Raw genomic sequence first — 23,016 nt, forward strand, 5'->3', positions numbered from 1 at the left:
ACTTGAACGAAACAAAAACAAACAAAAAAACAAAACAAAACAACAACAACAAAAAACAGAAACGCCAAACTGTCCGCCATTATGCGAGGGCAGATTAGGGACTAGGTTGTTTGCAGTTAGACTTGACTGATACAAGAGTATATACGGTAACACAAAGCTCAATTACACTATTGGGTGTTGTTGTAGGGTTTAACGCCATTTTTTTTAGCACAAGATAGGCTGTACATAGCGGCCAGTATAACTGGTGGAGAAAGAACCCTGGAAATCCCCGAGAGGAACTACCGATCCAAGATAAGCTACTGGCAAGCATTCTCACGTACCCACGCTAACTGAGCCTGAGACTCGAACCCACATAGACAGAGATGAGATGGCAGTGATCCGGAAAGGTGAGCGCTTTAGACTACTCGGACAGTCAGGGCCCCTCAACGATGGTAGGGAGATCCTTAAATATTGAAATTTAAATTTTGCTCTTTTTTTAATCTAGTGAAGTCACATCGAAGGTATCTCCGTGCGTCCTACTATTGACCATTATAATGGGAGGTCCTTTGAGATACGTGGACAAGAATGTGTTCATTTAATACAACTGTAACATACGTACCTGATTATTCATTCTGGTATATAGTCTATGCAATGTGAACAAACTTTATAAAATATTTTATTCAATAAAAACGAGCTTTACGATTATATGTGGTGTTGATATATGTTATTCTACTCAATTGGAGCACACCAATATTTGAGGAAAAAATGCATTGGAGCAACTACAGTATCCACCATTACGTATGTATTTGTACATTACACACATTTACACATATTCATTACGGGGGGGGGGGGTAAAATACAATGACTTGTTCTTATCCGAAACATTTCTTTTTTCAAGCATGAACACACCATAAAACTTTCTTTTACTGAACTTTTGCAAATGATTCCATAAATATATCATAATGTTTTGACATGGTTCTATTTTGCCCATTGCTCCTTTCTGCCCCCCCCCCCCCCCCCCGGGTTGTATCGCTCCATCCAAGTATTTCCAATATAGAATTGTTCAGAAAAGCCACGAGTCATCGATTACGCGACGTCATGACGCTAACGAATGTCAACGTATCGTGCTTGTTGGAAATAGACATCGAGAGTATGGGGTTAATTTTATACAGTACAAAAACTGCAGGGACTTAATATTTTTGTTTGGCGTGCACAAGCATCCGATGTATTCAGTGTCCAGTTTAGTCACGTGTATCTTAACATAATGTGTAATTTTAGGGACCGACCGTTTGATAGTCCGTGGATTTTGTGAGTAAAAAATGTCTGGTCCACATAGCTTGCATAAAAAAACTATTTCTGTCTATCGTATTAGTTTAAAAATCTTGTGATAACATATAAATATCCTGGTCGGAAAAGAACTCCCCTTCTCTATCCCCCTTTTTGAAAATGTAATGGTTGATCCCTTGAAGTCTTCTTTTCCTAACTGTGAACGTCCGGAACAACATTACGTACTAAAGTGCAGAAAAGTTAAGAAATTATCCATGTATCGACCTCGCCAGATTTTGACACTAAACGTACAACCGCATAGCCGTATCATTTTCATCGTAGATAAACGCCAACTTAGCCCGAGAGAAATATATGTCTAGACACAGTAATGAGTGCATTACTTGACAAATAAGGTGTTTGCTGGCTCATTTGTATTCAGGGAATTCCACACCCAGGAACATACCTCCAATGAACCGTTTGTACGTGACTGCGATAATGTAGCCCCAGAGTGATTGGCAGTGTAATGAACACAACTCTGTGTGTGTGTGTGACAGAGATATTTTTTAAGTTAAAACATGAATGTGAAACTGATATATTTTAATGAATGTACGTATAATGAGCACAAGTCAAACGTACCATGTATCACAATTATTCTTCTTCCATCACAGCAATAGGATAGCTTTGTATAAATAGTAGAAAAACACATTCAGTAGCAGTTCGCCCATAGAAGGTATCAAGCAAATTTTGCAGACAGATATTAAAAGAAAAAATAAAATAAATAAATAAAGAAAGAAAAAATGACAGTTGTTCAGTTTCATTGAGACAAGATCACGTCAGTTCGAAAAATTACAGGAGCATGAAATGTTTCTTTCCATGCAATATAACAACTTGTGATGAAACTGTTTTGTGACGTAATCAACATAGTCCATCAATAACGGCATGTATAAAAGTGTTTTTCACGAAGTCATGTAATATATATATATATATATATATATATATATATATATATATATATATATATATATATATAATTGAAAAATTACTCTATCACGTACACCCATAGATGTACATACATACATACGAACGTGCTAGAAGAAGTTTTTAATTTATTTTATTACCGCGATACTATATTGAGTTGACTTACCTTTGAGGACATGTAAAGACAAATATAAATCGACGGATGCACAATTTTAAAGTGATTCCTAAAGCATTATTTAGGAGTCACTTTAGGGTTCAGGTACATATAAACCTTCATACCTGTGCAGGCTATAGCCTGCCTTACTTAATCATTCTTTTCTGACATATTTAAATGGTCAGATGCATACAACTCAAACCAATTCAAATTCGTCTTTGTCAAAAGGTCAAAGTGATTTTACCTTCCTACTTTTTCATATTGTTATCTGCTTGATTAAACAAGGTAAGTGCTAATTAACGTCTGAACATTGTACATGTCTTAGCTAAAATATTAATATTGATCTAGCAGCCGTTAACAAGATGAGTTTTGTAAAGAGCTGTGTGTCTATATTATCATAGTTTAAACAAAGAAAAGTCATTTCGTAATAAATTAGAATCCCTGTTTCGCTTTTGTATGCAGAAATATTTATATTAAAATTAAGAAAAAATATGATCATCAAATCCGGCGAAGATACAAATATAACCTATACACTTTTATGTTTATTTACTTAGTTGAACAGCCATATCCTACACCGTATGGCAGCTCCAGAACTGTCAGGGCTAAACCAGCAAATATGAATAAATTGTAGTAACTGTAACGTTGTGACGCAATGGTTTTGAAACCATCACTTACTTTTGGCATTCTGATTAGTTAGAAGACAGAAGATACAAAGAGGTGATGTTGCATTTTGAAGAAAGTTAAGAGAGAAAAAAAGGGAACAAAAATAAAAAGAAACGCTGAGTGAGGACAATTGCACAGTTGAAACGTCAAGTTTAAAAATCGGATGATTAAGGCCAGGAAGGGAAAAAGTATAAGTTACACTTTAGCTGCGATTGGTAAGGTAAGTGAAGCTTAGATACCTATTTATGTCAACCCTTACATTTTTGTGTTGATCACGTAATACACGGAATTGCAAGCTAGGTGATTGAAAGGCACCAAGGTTCAGTGAGTTAATACTTGTTGCAGGTTGTTGTCCAACAGCCAGGGCCGGCGCCAGACCCGGCCAGACTATCTGGCGCCCTAGGCAATGTTAGATTCTGGCCCCCCCCCCCCCGGAAATAACAATTTCCAAATTTATAAACAATAAAAAAAAATTAAAGATGCGCCCCCCGAAATCAGCGCCCTAGGCGGCTGCCTAGTTTGCCTATATGGTAGCACCGGCCCTGCCAACAGCCAATCTGGTTCCGATGATCATTAACATCTTTCTTCGTTGGCAGCTACTTTCAAGCCGATCCTAGGTGACTGTTACTCCCTTTGTAGTGATATCTAAGCCTTTGTATATAAAAAAGACTGTGAGACTTGCCCAATTCAATATAATTGCACTAGATTGTTTTATTTGCTAATTACATTAAATTTCAAGAATAAAAATTTACCAATATTAGCGAAAATGGTTTTGTTAAATAATTAGTCAAATTTGAATTATGAGGTATATGACATTTCATTTAAAAATTCATAGGATCCCAAAATAGCAATCGTGTAATATGTTTAAGCTCTTGATCAATAAATTTAAAATTTGCACTGAAAGAACAGAATTTAAGGTAGATTGGTAGTACGCATGCAGGTAGATATTAAGTAGATAGGTATCGCTTGAAGGAAATATGTAAGATACACTAAGAATGGTTTGAATGTGGGCAAAAATATACATTTTGCTTAGTTTATTAAAATATAAAATAATGTCCAAAATGAAATTAAACTGTTTAAATCCATGGGTGGTATGTACTTTAACACGCAAGTGAATTTAATACCGAATGAATCATACAAGATCTGCGTGAACTTGGCTTGAAGTTGTTGTTGCCCTCATTTCCAGTGACATCAAGACTTATCAACCAAATGGTTCTTTAAGGTCAAAAATATCACAGATAATTTTTTCTCCAAGTTTCTAATGACAACACATCATGAAACTCTAATTTTGTACTTGCATGGGTTTTCTTGCTTCACACTTGTATGATCCATCAGAAAGCCTTTTGAATCCGAAGATTGTCACTTTACGTCATGCATCACGAAACACCACCTATACATTTGAATACATGTATATAGAGAATTACTAATGTTAAGAAATTAGGTAGGGTCCATTTTACGAAACTAACCCAACCTGCCATAAAGTCTCGAAAATACTATACATATTACGTCTGCTCCTAGAAGGTGGCTAATTGCTCGGTTTGAGAAATATCTTCCCGACACCGACTCCCTATAATCAACAAATAATCACAAAAATCTTATAAAACAATAAACCGGGACGTAAACACAAGCAGATTTATTACAGTATCATAAAGGTGTTCTAATAAGTATGGGCAAAGCAAGCGAAAGACGCCAATTTATCCAGTGGTAGGCCACATTTGCGGTTCTCTGGGTCTGCAACAAAACAGGTGTTACTGACTTATATTTCGATCCTTCTGATACGAAGTTTAGCTTTTCCTGATGCGAGAGATAAAAAATGGAGAAAATTTACTAATTCAATGATTTTTTCCCCCTCCAATTGGTATTGTTTTCATTTCCCTGTAATTTCCTTCCCACGACATCCACGATGTCCACCATCTTTGGACTAGAGCTTCTCATATTTTGCTAAAGAAACAATCTGTGAATTTTTGAGCCACCGAAATAACTAATTCACATGTCCATGCGTGCACCTTAATGTACAGTTTGGAATAGCTTTAATATGTTAAATATATCTTATCGACGCAATGGAATTCACTGACAATCTTCATGGCTTATGTGTACTATGGGCTTCCTTAATTCTTCTGTCAAAAGTTTTGCTTGGAAGAGAATTCTTCTGAAACATAGAACCAGTCTGGAAATCCGAAGTATACACGCACCATCCAGTAACATGTGTTCTTTTTCTGAAATAAATTTGACTCGAGGCTCAAAAAAGTTTTTAAGGGAGATGACTAAAACAATTTATAACTGTATGAGAACAGATATTCACCCCACCCACCCCGACACACACACAAAAGAAACCAAAACAAGAAAACAACAAATTCTGGTTCTGTTGTGCATGCCTGCAAAACATCCCATGCCCATTGTTATTAAAGGTAAAATCCAGTTTTTAAACTTGTTATCACCATCTAGCTAGCGTACCTGTTTCAAATAAAGGTTGTGTAAATCAGATATTCAAAATATAGGCCGAAATTTATTCACAGGACCACTCTATATTACAACTAGTCAGATACCTGTAGATGAACTTACTCCCTTTTTGTTCCGGAGGTTACATACCGGCACATCTTCCTGATGATAATGGTTGGGATTTACAGGCTTTCACATTTACACACGAGTCTATTTCGATATGACAAGTACTGTGCCAACGTCCTATAAAACTCTTTCTTTAGACTGCTTCTATACTGTTTTACATTTATAAAATATTTGGTCAAGTATATTTGTCAAACTGAAACCAAATATGTATTCAGAAGAATTCGGTATTTTATAAGAGGTAAATATGTATTTCTTAATACATAATGTGTACAAAACGAGGAGAGAACGTCCCACTTTCCCTTAAAGATCCCGTATGTGTCTGCGACAGATTAAAGAAAGAAATCACAAATTCTGAGATAGTTCAGTTCATTTACACATGAAAAATTGTGTAAATACATGCGCTATGGTTTTGTATGAATTTTATTTTATTTGCATGTTAGAAAAGAAAACAACTGATTAGATAAATGTTACAATGTTCTTTTTATACCGTGCTAATAATAATAATAATAATAATAATAATAATAAAAGACGTTTATCCTATAATCTACGACTAAAATATAATGGCTTCATTTGCACTTTAAATATTGGTATCAACGCATGCTCTCACTCTCTCTGGCACAGGTACATCACACACAAACGATGATAGAGCCAGTTCAAAACAAGTGTCAGCACCAGTATGGCAACAATCGGAAATGTCATTACATAGTCACAATTACAGCATCCTCTACTAGAAGTCAAACACATATCCGAAATTTAGAACTAAAATTGCAGCAGGCTCATTTGCTTGCGTTTGCGGTGTAGTGTAGACATGTACTGTCTCTCTTTATCCCTCTCAGCCTCTCGCCCGCTCTTTCGCTCGCATGCACACTCACAACTCACCCCACCCACACCGTCTCTCTCTCTCTCTCTCTCTCTCAGATATCATAGATGTAAATAACACAACAAATTCTATTTTTCCCTGTAAAAGTTTCCAATGTATTATAGCCTACCATCTTACCACAATGATATATTTTAAAATAATATTGGTCATGTTCATTAAATTCGCTCAAAGTGAAATAAAACCAAAACAGATAAGGCTTACGTTTTGTTATGCATATTTACGAGACCGTGTAATTTTAATCTGCGTTGCATTCTAAACGTTAACAATGTCACATGGATCTTGACTCTCTATAACAGTATATCCAGAGGATCCTAGGTGGGGAATATTTTCGATAGCTGTAATTGCCAGACAATAGATTAACACTGAAGACTAAAAATAAATATGAAAGAAATAAACAGGACATTGACAACGTTGTAACTTTGGTCAAACTGTGTCACTTTGTTTTGAAGTTACTAGCGTATACATATATCTCAAGGGATATAACTCATCAAAAACTAATTACATTTTCCTGATTTTTGAGTTTCTTTAATCTTTAAAAGCACTTAAGTCCTCTTTCTATTTATTTTAATTTTAATGAAATTTATTTAAACTAACAATTGTCTTTATTTAAATATCTTTGTAAACGAAAATGAATCAATATTAGTTATATTACTGGCAAAAAAATGTTTCTAGATATATGAGTAGGAAAAAAATCAATTTTTTTTAATGATGTATGAATAAGGTCCGTCCGCTATATTGCTGAAAATGGACGAAATGTTAATTTTATTTCAGTCACTTAAATTTTAACTTCCAGTGCTGCTAAATTTATCCAGCTGTCAGTTGACAGATGTGTCCAGACGCTTACAACGACAAAGAGAAAAAAAAAAAGAGAAAAAAAGAAAACACACAACATAAACATGTTACGCACTCCTTAACTAAGTTGTAGCCTCTAAAATAGTTCACCGTCAGAAATGCAAGCAAGCATGGTATTACAAGTGCCATTTTACACAAGAATTTTTTTTTTAACATTCTTCAGTTTAGTAGCTTTTCAGTTGCTGATTCCACAATGAAGCCGTATGTGTGTGGCAATGCCTGAAATAATTTGAAGTAATTAGTACAATTCTAGGCTGTTTTGTTCCTCAAAACAAAAGAAGGATTAAACAGAGAATAAAAAATTATTATTTTCCTTCAGCCATATTTCGACAGAAAAGCCACCAAAAAACCAGGAAACAAAAAACAAACATTAAAAACACTCGTCGCAACTACATCATACCAAAATCGTAGGCCACATGAACTTTGCCAAATGTTCTCTTAGAGAAGTAATCCAATCCATGCAGTGATGTTTATGATACATGGATTTCCTTACCCATAGAAATCTTGTGACGCTCAACAAAGACAAGAGAAAAAAAAATTCTAAATTGAAGCCATCAGTCAACTATTTAATACTAAAATAATATTCCTGCTTCAAGTAGAAGATTCATCCCACCTCCCCTACCAGTCAAATTAATTGAATATACTAGTTTCTTTTTTATTTAAAGACCAATCAATTTAATTGAATATACTGGTTTCTTTTCTATTTAAAAACCAATCAAATTAATTGAATATACTGGTTTCTTTTTTATTTAAAGACCAATCAAATTAATTGAATATACTGGTTTATTTTTTCTTTAAAAAACAAATCAATTTAATTGATCATACTGGTTTCTTGTTTCTTTCAAAACTAAGCAGATTAATTGAATAGACTGGTTTCATTCTTTTTTCTTTAAAAACCAAGTCAATTAATCGAAAAGCTTAAAGCGTGTAGAAAGCTAATAATTGGTTCTTTTATCTAATAGGTCTGCTACATCCGCTTATGGTGATTGTGGAATTTAGTTAAATACTGATAACAAGGATTTTTAGGAAATGTTTCAAAAGATGACATAAGAAAACAAATAGACGCAAAACTTCGTAATAATAAATTTTAACAGAAACAAACAATCAGAAACGTTGATTTTCAGACTCTTTTGCTTAAACAGTGTTTAAATGATGAAACTGGAAAGATTATTTTATAAACGATGTTCTTAAATATGTGTAATTTAAAACAGATTTCTTGAAAATGTTTACACAGAATGTAGCGGTTTAGTTTTTGTGCTCATTAGCTAGTAAATGGCAAATCAATACAACAGACTGGTAGCTAGTACAGCTGCCTCTGACTGGTTGATCTGTGACATTATTTCGTACAGCAGTGGCGTCATTCAGTAAAGGCTAGTTTGGAAAGTTACCCCTGAAATGCAGTTGGGAGAATGAATGGTATAAACTGAAGTTATTTGCATTTGTAATATATGCACAATTGAGAGAATGTTGGCATACATCTATGTTACTTTCATGTAATGTGACTTAAATTGTTGTAGGATATTGTACTTGTGGCAATTGTACATGATCTAAGTACACTTCAAAATGACTGTTCCCGTGTGCTGGAAAAATCAGCCTGAATTAGTCTATAAAACACTATCTAGCAATTTTTAAAATAGGGAAACGAATTTTGCCATTCTAGAAATACCAGCTAAAGTGCAACGAATAAACGACTAAATATACAAAATGTAAATAAAACGTTATCGGCTCTCTTTTTTTACAATTGACCTCTGAAGCACCGGAAGTGAAAATGACTAAACGGAGCTTGAAGGTTTGTATTTCTTTTAAAGCTGCATACTCTATAACCCATATTACACTCATCAATCATACACGAAAATAAAGAGACTTAAAAGTTCGTTTTAACAATACCTAAGACACATGAAGTCTTTTTTTTAAAAATATACAGTATAACCAGTGAGGAAAACCTGGAAAATTCTATTTCTTTAAAAATCTAGTCCTATGCAAACTACAAAACTAGAGCGCCACAGTTAGTGGTCGGTTGCATCACATCGGGGCGCTGCATCATGTGAAAATGAAAGAAATGAGACTTCGTAAAGTCGAAAAATGACCTCGCATGCAGCTGTAAAAATACACGTCAGTTTTACTGGTTAGGTGATTCGCCTCCTGTTGGAGTTCAAAATATATGTTGGGACAGAAAAGGTCGACAACTTTACGATTAATACTTCGTCTCTATCTGTGTTGTGCCATGTGAACAAAAGTATTTCGAATATAGTACTCAATGAGCGCGAATAACATGCAAGGTTTCTTTCTCGACTTGACTGAAAAGGCCGGGGGTGTTCCAGGTGAGACACTATCATGACCACATGTCTCATTAATAATTTAATAAACGGTCATATAATCCATGTTTGTAGTTTGCTATATCTGTACCAAGGAATTCCGTTGGACAAGTCTAAATACACTTTATGGGCGTGTGACTTTCAGTGGACAAGTATACGTACATTTTATGTGTGTGTGTGTGTGTGTGTGTGTGTGTGTGTGTGTGTGTGTGTGTGACTTCCATTGGACAAGTCTATGTACACTTTATGCGTTTGTGACTTCCAGTACACTTTATGTGTGTGTGACTTGCATTGGACAAGTCTAAGTACACTATGTGTGTGTGTGTGTGTGTGTGTGTGTGTGTGTGTGTGTGTGTGTGTGACTTGGACAAGTCTATGTACACTTCGTGTGTTTATGTGACCTGCATTGGACAAGTATATTGTACAGTTAATATTTTTGTGGATTAATTTGGACAATTATATGTACATTTCATATGTGTGTGCGAATTCCATTGGACCAGTATAGGTCCACTTAATGCTGTTACGTATTTAGGTTCTTTCAAAACGCAATAAGAAAAAAGTGAAGACAACAAGCTTATAAAATTTAAAAAATAATTTATTTCCCTAGAAAAACAAGTTAAAAAGGAGAAAAAGAATTTACGGTTTTACGAATCAAATCCAAAAATGATCCAAGACCTAAAAAAAATAGAAGTCATAGAAATAAAAAGTGCTAATGAAACTGAGTTCGAATCCCGATGAAATCCAAAATGGAAGGCGATGACGTATGTTGTGGTCAGCGTCGTACTGATTTGTCAACAGTTCTTTGTTCCAATTTGAATTCTGTATAACTTTCGATAAATGTCTTTGTCCAAGAATTAATTTAGAGCACTAATATTTCCAGTGAAAACAATCTTGTAACCCAAATAATTTGAAGAAAATGAAATAATTACCCCCAAAACTGGTCACAACATAAAACACCTGGACGTCTCCAGTGTTAAGGCAAGTATATCTATTATTTCTCAAAATATCAACAATAAATCAAGCTACGACGCAAAACAGATGCCCAGATGTGGGTCAATCCTCTGGAAAAACCTATTTGATACATGTTATTTAACACTTAGTCCAATTATGGCCTTGATTCTACTTTATGAATCTTACACTGAGAAGAATAATAAAAGAAAGAAAAAGGTTGTTTACTGAAAACTATCACTGGTTCTGAATCAAGGTCAATAATTAGGTCAGCGTTAGATACAATGTGTCTATAAAATTGTTTAAGTCAAAAATATTTTTTTTTTAAAAACAGCCAGAACTGAACTCTATTCCAGTAAATAAAGTTACATTACAATAGCAAGTAATGGAATATAAAACAAAAATTAAACTTACAAACAAACAATTAAATTAATTCAAGTATAAATTAAATCAAATATACATAACAATATGTGTGCGTGACTTCCATTGGGTAAGTCTCGGTACACTTCGCGTGTATATGTGACTTGTAATGCACACTTCATGTTTCTGTTAATTCTGTTGGGAAATTATACGTACACTTCATATGTGTGTGTAAATTCCATTGTACAAGTATAGATACTTCAGCAGAGTTCACCCCCTATTTTGCGACCCTCCCGAAAAGGACGATAAAGTTTCAATAGTGACACTGCCTCCTTCCGCTACCATTTATTGCCAGGTGAATATAAATAGTTTCGAATATGGTTTTCAAAGACTGTGCATTGCATCCGTGGTTTCTTTCTATATTTGGCTGTAAAAGCCGACATTTTCGACTGTGTTTTCGTGGACATGCTTGATCCATACATAATCTCACAAACCAGTAATGTATCTTGAAACAAGCAACATTAATGTTTACCCGTAACCAGAAGCATGTGAACTGAATATATTATTTGCGACAGACTTAATTAAGATAGATATTATACATTATAAATACTTGGAGTTTAACAACAAATTTTGCCCAGATGTTGAAAGATTTTCCACGTTTTACCTTCATCTTTTACTTCATATATACCTTCTGATCGCATTGGTGGCCTAAGTGGTTATAGCGTCCACCTCGGATGCGGAAAGTCGCTGAGTCGAACCCTGGCCGAGTCATACCAAACACTTATAAAAATGGTATTTGCAGTTACCGGGCCCCGAGTGGACAAGTGGTCTAAAGCGCTCACCGTTACGTGGGTTCGAGTCTCGGATTCGGCCAATATGGGGATGTAAGAAAGCTTGCCAGTTGCTTCTCGTGGGTCGGTGGTTCTTTCTGCGGTTTTCCTGGGTTCTTCCTCTGCCATTTATACTGGCCGCAATGTATAGCCTATCTTGTGCTTAAAAATGGCGTTAAACCCCCAAGCAACAACTAGCAGTTACCTCATTTGGAGCTAAGCATTAAGAGGTTAATGTTAGGACTGGGTGGGACATGATGCTACATGTCTGCGGCACGATGTCACGGTGATGGACATCATTATAAACTACCTTATTGCAGACACCGTAGCATTATGACTGAAAAATTGTCAAAGCTAGTTAAAAATCGGACTTATATTTTGCTAATAGGCTTTCATTTATATTTCCATCTCAAATTCGATAAAAAAAATACGGAAACATTCTTTTTAAGCACTGCAACTAATGTGCTTTATTATCATAAGAACCAAATGCGAAACGGTCCCTTATGCGCTCAGCATACACACCATGTCAAATTTAGGAAAGCAAAGAAAGTCTATAACACATTTCTGAGAGAATTTAAAATGGACAGCATTTCTTTATATCTCTGCTAAAGCAAAGTTAAATAAAGCACTTAAAGCTCCAAAATTCATATGGGGTGTAGGAAAATTGGTTTGTCAGGACAGGGATATGTCAAAGATACCGAATTTAGGATATTTCAAGGATACTGAAGGCCGTTTACAAGCTGGTTAAATGCGTGCGGACTAAGTTGAACTGTGAAAAATACGACAAAGTCATCAGTCGTACTGATGCATACCTTTGTCTTTAACCACAGGAGACACGAAAGCTCCATTATTCAACGAACTTCAAACAAACGACATACATGTGAGAAAGTGAATCCTTGCACCGTGCATCGTAATCGCAAGCAAAGGACAGTGGTCGCCATCTCGCGGCTGACGGTGTTTCCAGATATTGATTTCTTCCAATTCTTCGACATCTGCATTATGGAGCAAGAGTTTTGCAGATAATCACATAAAAAGTTCTTTGTTAGTGAACAGTACGTCAGTGTACTTTGTTAGTGAAAAACACGCCAGTGTACTTTGTTAGTGAACAACATGTTAGTGTACTTTGTTAGTGAACAACACGTTAGTGCATCCCTCAGAGTACTCTCCATGCACCCACACATATATTCTCAGTATGATATCAGAGGCGTAGCTATGATATTTTGCGCCCGGGGAAAAACTATAAAATTGGCGCCCCAGCCCCCTCCCCGTTTAATCACATTTTTGAATATTACCCTTGTTTACTTATTATAATGTAACGTTGTAAGCCTCATTTTGGTGCCCCTGTACCTTGGCGCCCGGGGACATATGTACCCCCCTGCCCCCCCCCCCCCCCCAGCTACGCCTCTGTATGATATTCCATTTATGAAATGCTATTTTGAATTTAATTCTTGCAATGAAAACGAAACTTCCAACAGCATTTCGGATTTCAAATCGTTTGCTCTTCAGACCCAATATAAAACCATTTTAATCAGCTAAACAACCTGTAAAGGAATATAAATATTACGCCAAATGGAGAACCAATACAATCATCTGAACACAAGGTACCATTAAATGGGAATGCGCATATACTTTTCAAAACCTTTACGTTAATAAGCGTAGGAAATAAATGATATCTACTTTCTGAGTGGCAATACAATTTCCATTTCACTCGTAAAATAGCAGACCATGTCGACTTGAGTTGATTTTATTCCACTAGCCTGTGCTAATGGTGTTAACGCTATCAGACGAACAGAGCGTGTTACTACATTCATAAAAAGAAGTTCCGAAATGTTAAAATAATTAATGACAACGACTTTTTTTAGCCGTTTATGTCCCAAATATAACGCTTAAGTTGCGTCTTTTGTCTAATTAATTACCCTTTTCAGACCAAATTGAAATGAATTTTATTTTTGTAAGCGCGTTTCTTGCCCGGATTAATACAGTAAACATTGTTGGGGGTTTGGTGTTACAGAAGTCAGAGCGAAGTATATATAAGCAAAAGAATTTGCTGACGCTGACTAAACCAGTTATGATTATTTTCATTTTGTTATTTTTTTCCATTTAACCTGAATTTGCCATGTCTAGCTTGCAGTCAAACTCAGCATCAGACAATGCACCATAATTTCGGTAATCACCTAATTTCGGTTTGCAATCAACATTCATATCCCACGATTTCTTCCTCGTTTTCAGTCACGTCTGTAAGTGTGACGAATGATACAAAGCTAATTAAACGGTTTTTATTATCATATATAATACAGAGATTATCCCTACAAACTTTAACTCTTCGTCGTTAAGTGTAACCGTTATGGATGACACTGAATATCGAATATAAATCAGAACTGCAAGCTGAGGCAATTCATGACGAAAATTATTTAAAATCAGCTGACACTTGAAAGTTTCTGTCATTTGAAGTTTGCTTTTAGGCATTTTTTTAAAACAAATTTATGACGCCTCATCATTACTTTCGTCGATCTACAGTGTTCGTGTATTTAAGGAGCTGTTCGTTTTGATGGAGAGAGGGTATATAATTCGATTTAGATATGGATATATACTATACACAACTGCAAATGTTTTTATTCAATGGGAAAAGAAAGTATTTTTTAGAGTTGGTACCAACTTTAGCCTCTTTCAGGTAATAATATCCGTTCAAATGCATTCAAATACAGTTACACTCTGGTTTATTTGTTTTCAATGATACATATATTGGGTTTATTTATTTTCGTTTCCACCAAGAGCTACCGCAAACTTCACAAGTTCCGGTATTTTTCGAAGCTGATCACTTTTATTTAGGCGCTGTGGGATTGCGAACAAAAAACAAGATCTAACTACCTCCGAAATTGAAAAGGTTTACACCGTGCTAAGGTGGCAGGGGCCAGTTTCGTAATTTGGCCCCTGGCAAATTTCTTAATTTAAGGCTATGTTGTGACTTTTTCAGCTATTATTGTTTACTATTTAAAGATATGGATATATTTGTGAACTAGGTGTTTCGGGCTTGTGTTGTTCTCGAAATTGATGTGAGGCATGTACACCTTCGATAGTTACTCTGCAGTATGTTGATAGTGAAATACCAATAGTTGGCGAGGAAGAAGAGCTAGCCTCCCATAGCAGTAAACACATGGGTTTGGGGCAAGTAGACTATCTCAAAAACGGATTGGATGACAACTGTTTTCAATTGCATCAGAATGTTATGTACACACTGTTTTGCAGAATTGTCATCTAAGAAAAGGGCTTGTGTTTGCACTGTGAGCATCACATGGTGTCAAAAATGACCTTTGGTCATGAAAATTGCATGTAGAAATTTGGGACTGGGGTGCATAACCTTCTTCTGCTATGAACTGCCATTGACTTCTTTGGTCAAGTGGATAATATTCTTATGCCTTGTTTTAATATAGGTATCCAAAAATATGGACCTTTTTGACCTCACTTGTGTATTTGATGTTTTTTATACTAGGTCGCTGATTGCGGCATTAAATTTGTACATAAATCTGTCCCCTGTACTACGCACATTCGAAAGTCAAGATTTAACTCATTGCGTGATCGACAATTACTGTATACTAGCGAACAGCAAATGGAACTCGGAGCGCTAGAGGTGCAGAACGAGTGTTGTTTACTACAACATTCAAAACGCCCAAAGCTTTTGTTTTTATCGATGCAAACATGTGAACGACCTGGAAGGTGGTCGTAGTGTATACAGTGTAATCTTCTGCTACAGTCATTTGTAAGTCAAAGGACATGACACGTAAATGAATACCCCAGGTCTACAAGTGTCAAATTAACTACTGTAATAAACCGTCTCGATAATAGCGTACAGGTAGATTTAACAATGATCAAACAAGGCCTTGTAGAAATAATATGGGCTTAAGAATAAAACACAAAATTCAGACCACATAGACAAGAAATGTATAATTACACCTAATTTATGTGTTTCCTGATGTGAATCAAATAAAAACAATAAGTAGGTCTTTTTAAATCATGTCCTTTTCCGGTTGACAAAAATTCTCACGGGTTACCGATGCAAAACGTTTGGCTACTGCACTGTTTTTTCTGCCGATAATTAATCGGCGGCAGTATTGCTTTGTCTTGCTTGCTTTTATGTTCGTATATATTCTGTTATTCAGGCACATTTACTCGTTTCCAGTTATTCATCCGTTTTTGTAAATACTTTCTATCAGCTGAAACATCAACAACCATTTGTGAAGAAAAAATCAAACTTTTACAATTTGGCGCTGCTTAGAGCAGGTATTGAGAACTATTTTCTTTCACAAAGCGCATTCCTTCAGAAAATTGTCCTCTGTTTTCGATGCGAGACTCTATGAAAGATTCGTAACTTCGAGATCAGTCCTACGGATCATACCTCATTTTTGCCGACAGCTGCAATTCGGACTATCTCGGTTAATTACGAAACAAGGATTAACAGAGAAGTTGTGAATGTGTCTTTTTTTTATCATTCATTGATGTAGTAAAATCCAATCGAAAAAATAGCCGAGTTGGTCCAAATATATTGCAGTTTCGTTTGAAGCTTTTGCACAGTTTCTGACGAACAAAATGTGATTTTGCTGTAAATTACTGTGCCGACACCAATCCGATCCATATTTTTGTTTCGCAGAAATAACCACGATGGTCCGAATGTCTCTGACAGACACTCAGAGGAAATCGTAGTTATGCATCCCAAATCAGCGCATTTCGGATGGATGAACATCCGGTTCGATGAGCAGAGAGCAGGTTCTTATAGAATGATCGGTGTTGAAAATAACACTCGACGACGTTTCAACAATCAAAGTAATACCTTCAGTTGTAACTTTTAATTTGTCTGTGTGTATCTTTTGTAATAAAAAAAAATTGAAGACCTCATTCTGTTTTAATAATCTGGAATTATTGCCTACGTTGATGTTAGTGATGACACGTCATCTAGTTATTGTGACTTTAATGAAGTTATTATGACATGAAAAAGAGCCACGCGCTTGACAGCAGTTAAAAACAACCATTATTTACATCAGAGGTTTGATTTTCTAAATTGCTATAGGAAAAGGAGAGGACATTCTGACTGATGGCACATTACGCAACAATTGAAACATCCTCATCCTTTAATGTTAAATGCTGGGCAAGCAACCTCGGATGTAATGGTAGTCATTCTAACTACCTTCATGCCCGTTGTTGTTATTCCGTGATAACATTATTTACGTCACAGCAGTTCAATGGCGTCTCATCACATCGATCAAAGTGAACAATATTTTTGAGGCTGAATAACATATTACGTCTAAATGCATTTTTGTTTCCTTTTTTTGGAAGTGAATTCCTTTCCGTGTTACCTGTTGTTTATTTTCAAAATTTATAATTAAGATGTGTCTGTGGTGAGAAATGCGAGCACATAGATTATATGTACTAAACATGATACATGTTACGCCATACCAGATTTTGAGCCAAAGTTAAACAAATAAACTAGACAAAACTGTGACATTATTTTACGTTACAAAGAAAGACCTTATAAAATGACGAGCATTTTAAATCATCAAGGGTTGTTTACACGTTGAATTAAAAGTTTAAAAAATGTTCTTTCCTCCGCCAACTTTGTCATATTTGGCAGAACGGTAGTTTCTCAAACTTGTAAAAAAAATCAATAAAAGCAAGAAATCTAATATTGGTTAATACAGTATAACAGTATAGATAAAACATTACAGCACATTTTATTCTTACAAAGAATGTAAATCAATATTATAAAGTGTCAAGCATTAATTCATGAAATGCTTTCCTAATTTAATATTTGTTATTGCCATGAAATAATCACACGAATAACTATTTTTTATTTTTGATATGGGTTTTATTTCCGAACAGCCCTTTACATCAATGATGAACACGGGATACTAGAAAATAAAATCGACATGCGGTAGACCTCTAAAAAATAGGATAAATTTTAAAATAATCATTGGATTAAATCATTAACAGCTGGAGTATGCAAACGTGTATTAGATTAAGATGAACATCAAGAGTAAATTTGATAGCTAATAATCCAAATATATATAATTTGAAACAATATCATGATTTCAATTCCTCTCCTCTCCAAGCCTTTTTTTTTGTCTCTCCTAGGGAATGAAAATCTAGGGCTCGTAAACAAATATTCATCCCATATATGATGTGTATTTCTACTACTACTACTACTACATTTAATAATAATAATAATAATAATAATAATAATAATAATAATAATAATAATACAGCTAATTAAAATTTGTGTATTTGGCGTTTCAGATATAGATTTAATATTATCTCAAAGAATACAAGACAAAAGTAACATCGTTCACTAGAATTAAAAAAATTAATCCTTTCTCTTGTTTCTTTTACTTTTAATTTAATTGTGTTCGTGATTTTTCAAAAATAAACCATCTAAAAGAATAATATAAAAAATACAGACTTAATGTGAGAAACATTTCTTCGTTAGTATATGAAAAACCTATAACTTGATTTCGTATGGATTATATATTGTTTATTGTCTATGTATTTATTTTAATATATTTATATATTTATTTATTTAGATATAATTCTGTTTACATAGGTCAATATATATTCTGTATTATTATGATGTCAATTCATTCAGAAATCTTTAGTTACACGTTAATGAGAGCACATGTTCCATGTAAAGACGAAATCGGAACTTAATTTATACACTGTTCCGTTAAAAGATATGATCACATTTAAACAAATGAAAACCAAAACAAAGTTAAAGAATTTCTTGATGACTGGGACTTGACGTAAATTTCATTTTACTTAGTAATTTGTCACATTAAAAAGTATCTTTTATTTCCGATTCAACTGATTTAAATAAAATTATTTTGTTTTAAATAAAATGATTGCAAATCTTGTGATATTTTGAGAACTGAGTATTGATTATTCAACTAATCACAACAAAGAATTAATTGGTCATGGAACCAAATTTTCAAAATTATGTAAATCTCTCTCTCCCTCCCTCTCTCTCTTCTGACTAAACGAAAAACTTAAAAGGGTTACATTTATGAAAAGCAGATCGTAATCATATCATTTCGAAGGACAAATCGATATTTGAAGTGAATATATATATATATATATATATATATATATATATATATATATATATATATATATATATATATATATATATATATATATATATATATATATATATATATACATACATACACACACACAAACATATATTACACACACACACACACACACACACATATATATATATATATAGATAGATACATACATACATACATACATACATACATACATACATACATACATACACACACAAATCATATTGTTAAAGTAAAGTTTAAAATGTTGTCTCAGTTTTGTTTTCTTTAAAAAGTATTCCAATGTAAATGAATAGTTGTATTCTTTTCCTGGATTAACTTCTTCTTGCAAAGTGTCTGCAAATGCGTTTCAATTTCATCAAGTATACAAAGGTATTTAGTGCATAGGATACATGGGCGCCCGCAGCATAGACAAGTTTAATCATGCAAATGAAGCTGAAAATATGTCACAAGATTCTGTTCAAAATGCTTAGTAAATATTAGCTTTAGTTTCAGACTGCTTATGTACGGAACTAAACAACTAACTCTCCCGGTCGTGACCGACTGCCCCCCCCCCCCCGTAAAAAATCCTGCGTGTGCCCATGCTAGGATAAGCATGTTCTTCAAAGTACTGGAAAGTATCTTGCTCTTGGATTTTGCAGGTTAACTTAACAGATGCGGAATTCATCCCTTTTTTACTACCAAAAAAAATGCTTTTATTGGAGGAATAAATGTCATTTTTGCACATTTTGATTTTGGTACTTTATGAAATGTAAGACTCTGGAGTACACCAAATCCAAATGACCTTCAAATGCTCCTTCATATATATACATATGTTGCACCAGAGAGACAGACAGAAACACACACACACACGTATGTGTATATATATATATATATATATATATATATATATATATATATATATATATATATATATATATATATATATATATATATATTTATTCTCTATCTCTGTCTTTGTACAAGAGAAAGGCTCAATTTTTGTCTCTCACGTTTGTCCGTCAGTCTCTTTTCAATCTGACGAAACTTATAAACATAAGACCAACATCGATAAATAAATTTTGTTATAGTAATGAAACCATAATCTATTAGACTATAAGGATAACACTTCATTCGTAGTTTCTACAAAATATGTGCGATCAACATTCTTCGTTCTGTTTTAAACTACACAATAATACACATAGGACAATTAAGTAAAACTTGTAAGCTATCCCCCGCCACCCTCCCATTTTTCTTTACTCGGTCTTACTTTCATTGTGTTTTAAACTTTCAACAGATTGATCTCTTCTAGAAAGTCAGTACGAAGAATTAATCTCTCGAGTGAAACCTTAAATAGTGACAAAGTATCTAAAACGACTCATAATCACTTTAGATCTCTTAAAACACTGGACTAAAAATGAAATAATTACCAGATTTATATTTTCAAGTTATGATGTTAAATGCTTAATCTTAATTACAAAACGATGTTTTGATTTCGATTGATATAAATGTCACATAGCTAAAAAAGAAACATTTACTAATATTGTTATATTACAAAAAAAAATTAATATATGGCCATATTTTCGAGGAACAGTTTAAATATTTTAGCAATTATATTGTATTGTCTTTAAACTTATTCCTGAAAAACGATATGTATTTTAAACTTGATTGGTATATGAAACGTATTTATTTAACATTGTACAATGTAATGAAATGCATTTTCAGCAAAGGGGAACCGGATGTCAGAGCGGTCTTAGGTGATCTCCATTACAGACAATTTACATCACAACACACTTTGCAAGTACTCACATCTCACCTCTGTATGTCTGGGTTCGAGTCTCAGCATTACCAACGTGGGTATGTGAGAAAGCTTGTCAGTAAGTAGCTCCCCGTGGTTAGGTGTATTTTTATCGTTGTTATTTTTTTCGTTTGTTTTTTTTTTGGAGGTCTTCCCGGGTGTATCGCCCACCAATGTACTGTCCGCCATGTATCATGTGCTGAAAAATGGCTTTAAACCACAAAACCCAAACATTGTCAGCAAAAGCTCAGTTGACTGGGTGATTACTATTCATATATCAGAGTTGCACTGCTAACAAAAACTGCACATCTAACATACAAATAAACAGAGCGTGAAACGAATTGCTCCTTAAAAGTACCAAAGCAGATTTATCATCAGAAAAAATTGCATTTCATGATGATAAATGTGTATATTAAACTTTAAAATATACACGTTTAAATTTCAAAATGTGTTTAAATTTTGTTAGAATATATATATATATATATATAGATAGATAGAGAGAGAGAGAGAGAGAGAGAGGATTCAATAAAGGCCGATTTACAGGTTTTTCCCCCCACTAATTGTATGTCTGTCTGCCTGTCTGTCTGTCTGCATGCATGCATGCATGCATGCATGTATGTATGTATGTATGTATGTATGTATGTATGTATGTATGTATGTATGTATGTATGTATGACCATTTGATCAAAGATATGGAGAAAAAAATAGTCAATAAATACCGTGCATTAAATATACAGTATTCATTCCTGATAATGAGTGTAGTTTTCAAATTAGTTTCTAAATATAAGAATATGTGTAATGTATATCACTCCCTGAAATGAGCAAGGCAGCACGACTCTCATACTCCCATACACGACTTTACACAAGCTGATTTAATTGGCTACCTTTTCATGAGATCGAAATTCACTTTAATCCCCATGTAACTATTTTGAGGGGGTTCGGTGTTGTTGTTTTTTTCTTTAACGGGGAGGGCAGGCAAGGAAGGAAAGATAGATGGACAGATAGAAAGAAAGAAAGGTTGACGGAGAGGATTGATCAATATATGAATTATTATTTAAAATGTTAGAATTCATAAAATTGTTATGTGTAACATTATCAAACATTTAAATGATAAGGATATTGGATTTGCAGTACACGCTAATAGTTGAAAACTGTAAATTGATGGAACTAATAACTAAGTAAATAACAGACCATACAGCTAACTTGATACACAAATAACTAATCGACCAAACAACCAAACAAGCAACTAGCTAGCTGGCAAACTAGTTATAATGCAAACCAATCCATTAACAAACAAGCAAACTAACTATCTGCAATAAACTGAGCGACTGAATTGCGAACTAATTTCATAGATTTTAAATCTGACCGAAAAGCGACTTGTTAAAAATTGATGAAAATATATCAATGTACACATGAAAATATATCAATGTACACATGAAAATATATCAATGTACACATGAAATTATATCAATGTACGCATGAAAATATATCAATGTACACATAGTTGAGACAATTGTTCCAACATAATTGTTACAAAATCAACACTTTTGCACGCGTTAAAGGTTCTGATGTACATACCAATCATATCAAACGATCTTAATTACTAATTAACGAACTTAATTAATAATCTTACCTTATATCAATTAAAGATGATCCCAGATTCAAATTTGGGGACTGTAGAGGTTGTCTAAAGAAATCCCAATGGAAGTACGATTGGTCATTCATGATTGCAGCACTGCAAATCCAAACTAAAATGACAAACTTCCTTGTCCTCAGAAATCTTGAATTCTGTTTCTGTGCCGTAGATGAGTGTCACTTTATGAAAAAGGATTTATCCCCCACACACACACACAATCACGCTCTCTGAAATAATGTCGACTTAAAAATAAAGAGAAATAAATATTTGTAAACAGAGTTACGATGGTACAGAGTTAACAAGCAGAGGGCCGACATTTCCTAACAGTCATAACTCACTTTCATTTTTAACTTGGCTTTGTTAGGCACTACAGTGTTTGCATGCGAACAGATTCCTCGTTTCTCGCTTGGTTGGAAAAACAGGTTGTTGAAAAGATTTGGGTTAACGAGCCAGGCGAACCTTGACACTGGGCCAAGTGGCTTGTGCAAAGAAGTTGGGTCGGCTGTGACGAATTGTCTCTAGGGTTGGCGTTAGCTTGCGCTAGCCAATGCCAGCGTCCTGTCTCCGCCCCACTGATACTGGCTGAAGTGTCTATTTCACCGGAACTTGCCATTCATTATTTAACACCGCCCATAAGCGTGGAAGGAAGGTGGCACCGCAGCGCCTACTTAGGGGAGGGGGAGGGGCAGTTGAAGAGTGGT

The 23,016-nt window shown here is 34.4% G+C and overlaps 1 protein-coding gene across 1 annotated transcript in view; it reads right to left on the reverse strand.

Moving 5' to 3' along the window:
* LOC149805279 (protein trachealess-like) overlaps window positions 1–22,775 on the reverse strand; it is a 233,496-nt gene extending 210,721 nt beyond the window's left edge. Inside the window, exon 1 of the mRNA XM_089949123.1 lies at window positions 22,313–22,775. Within this exon, the coding sequence (XP_089805249.1) occupies window positions 22,313–22,404 (92 nt within the window). The 5' untranslated portion in view covers window positions 22,405–22,775. The remainder of the gene's footprint in view (window positions 1–22,312) is intronic.
* Between the last annotated feature and the right edge of the window lie 241 nt (window positions 22,776–23,016).

The sequence above is a fragment of the Sinohyriopsis cumingii genome, chromosome 2, assembly GCF_028554795.1.
Source record: "Sinohyriopsis cumingii isolate HCF-2022 chromosome 2, ASM2855479v2, whole genome shotgun sequence".
NCBI lineage: Eukaryota > Metazoa > Mollusca > Bivalvia > Unionida > Unionidae > Sinohyriopsis > Sinohyriopsis cumingii.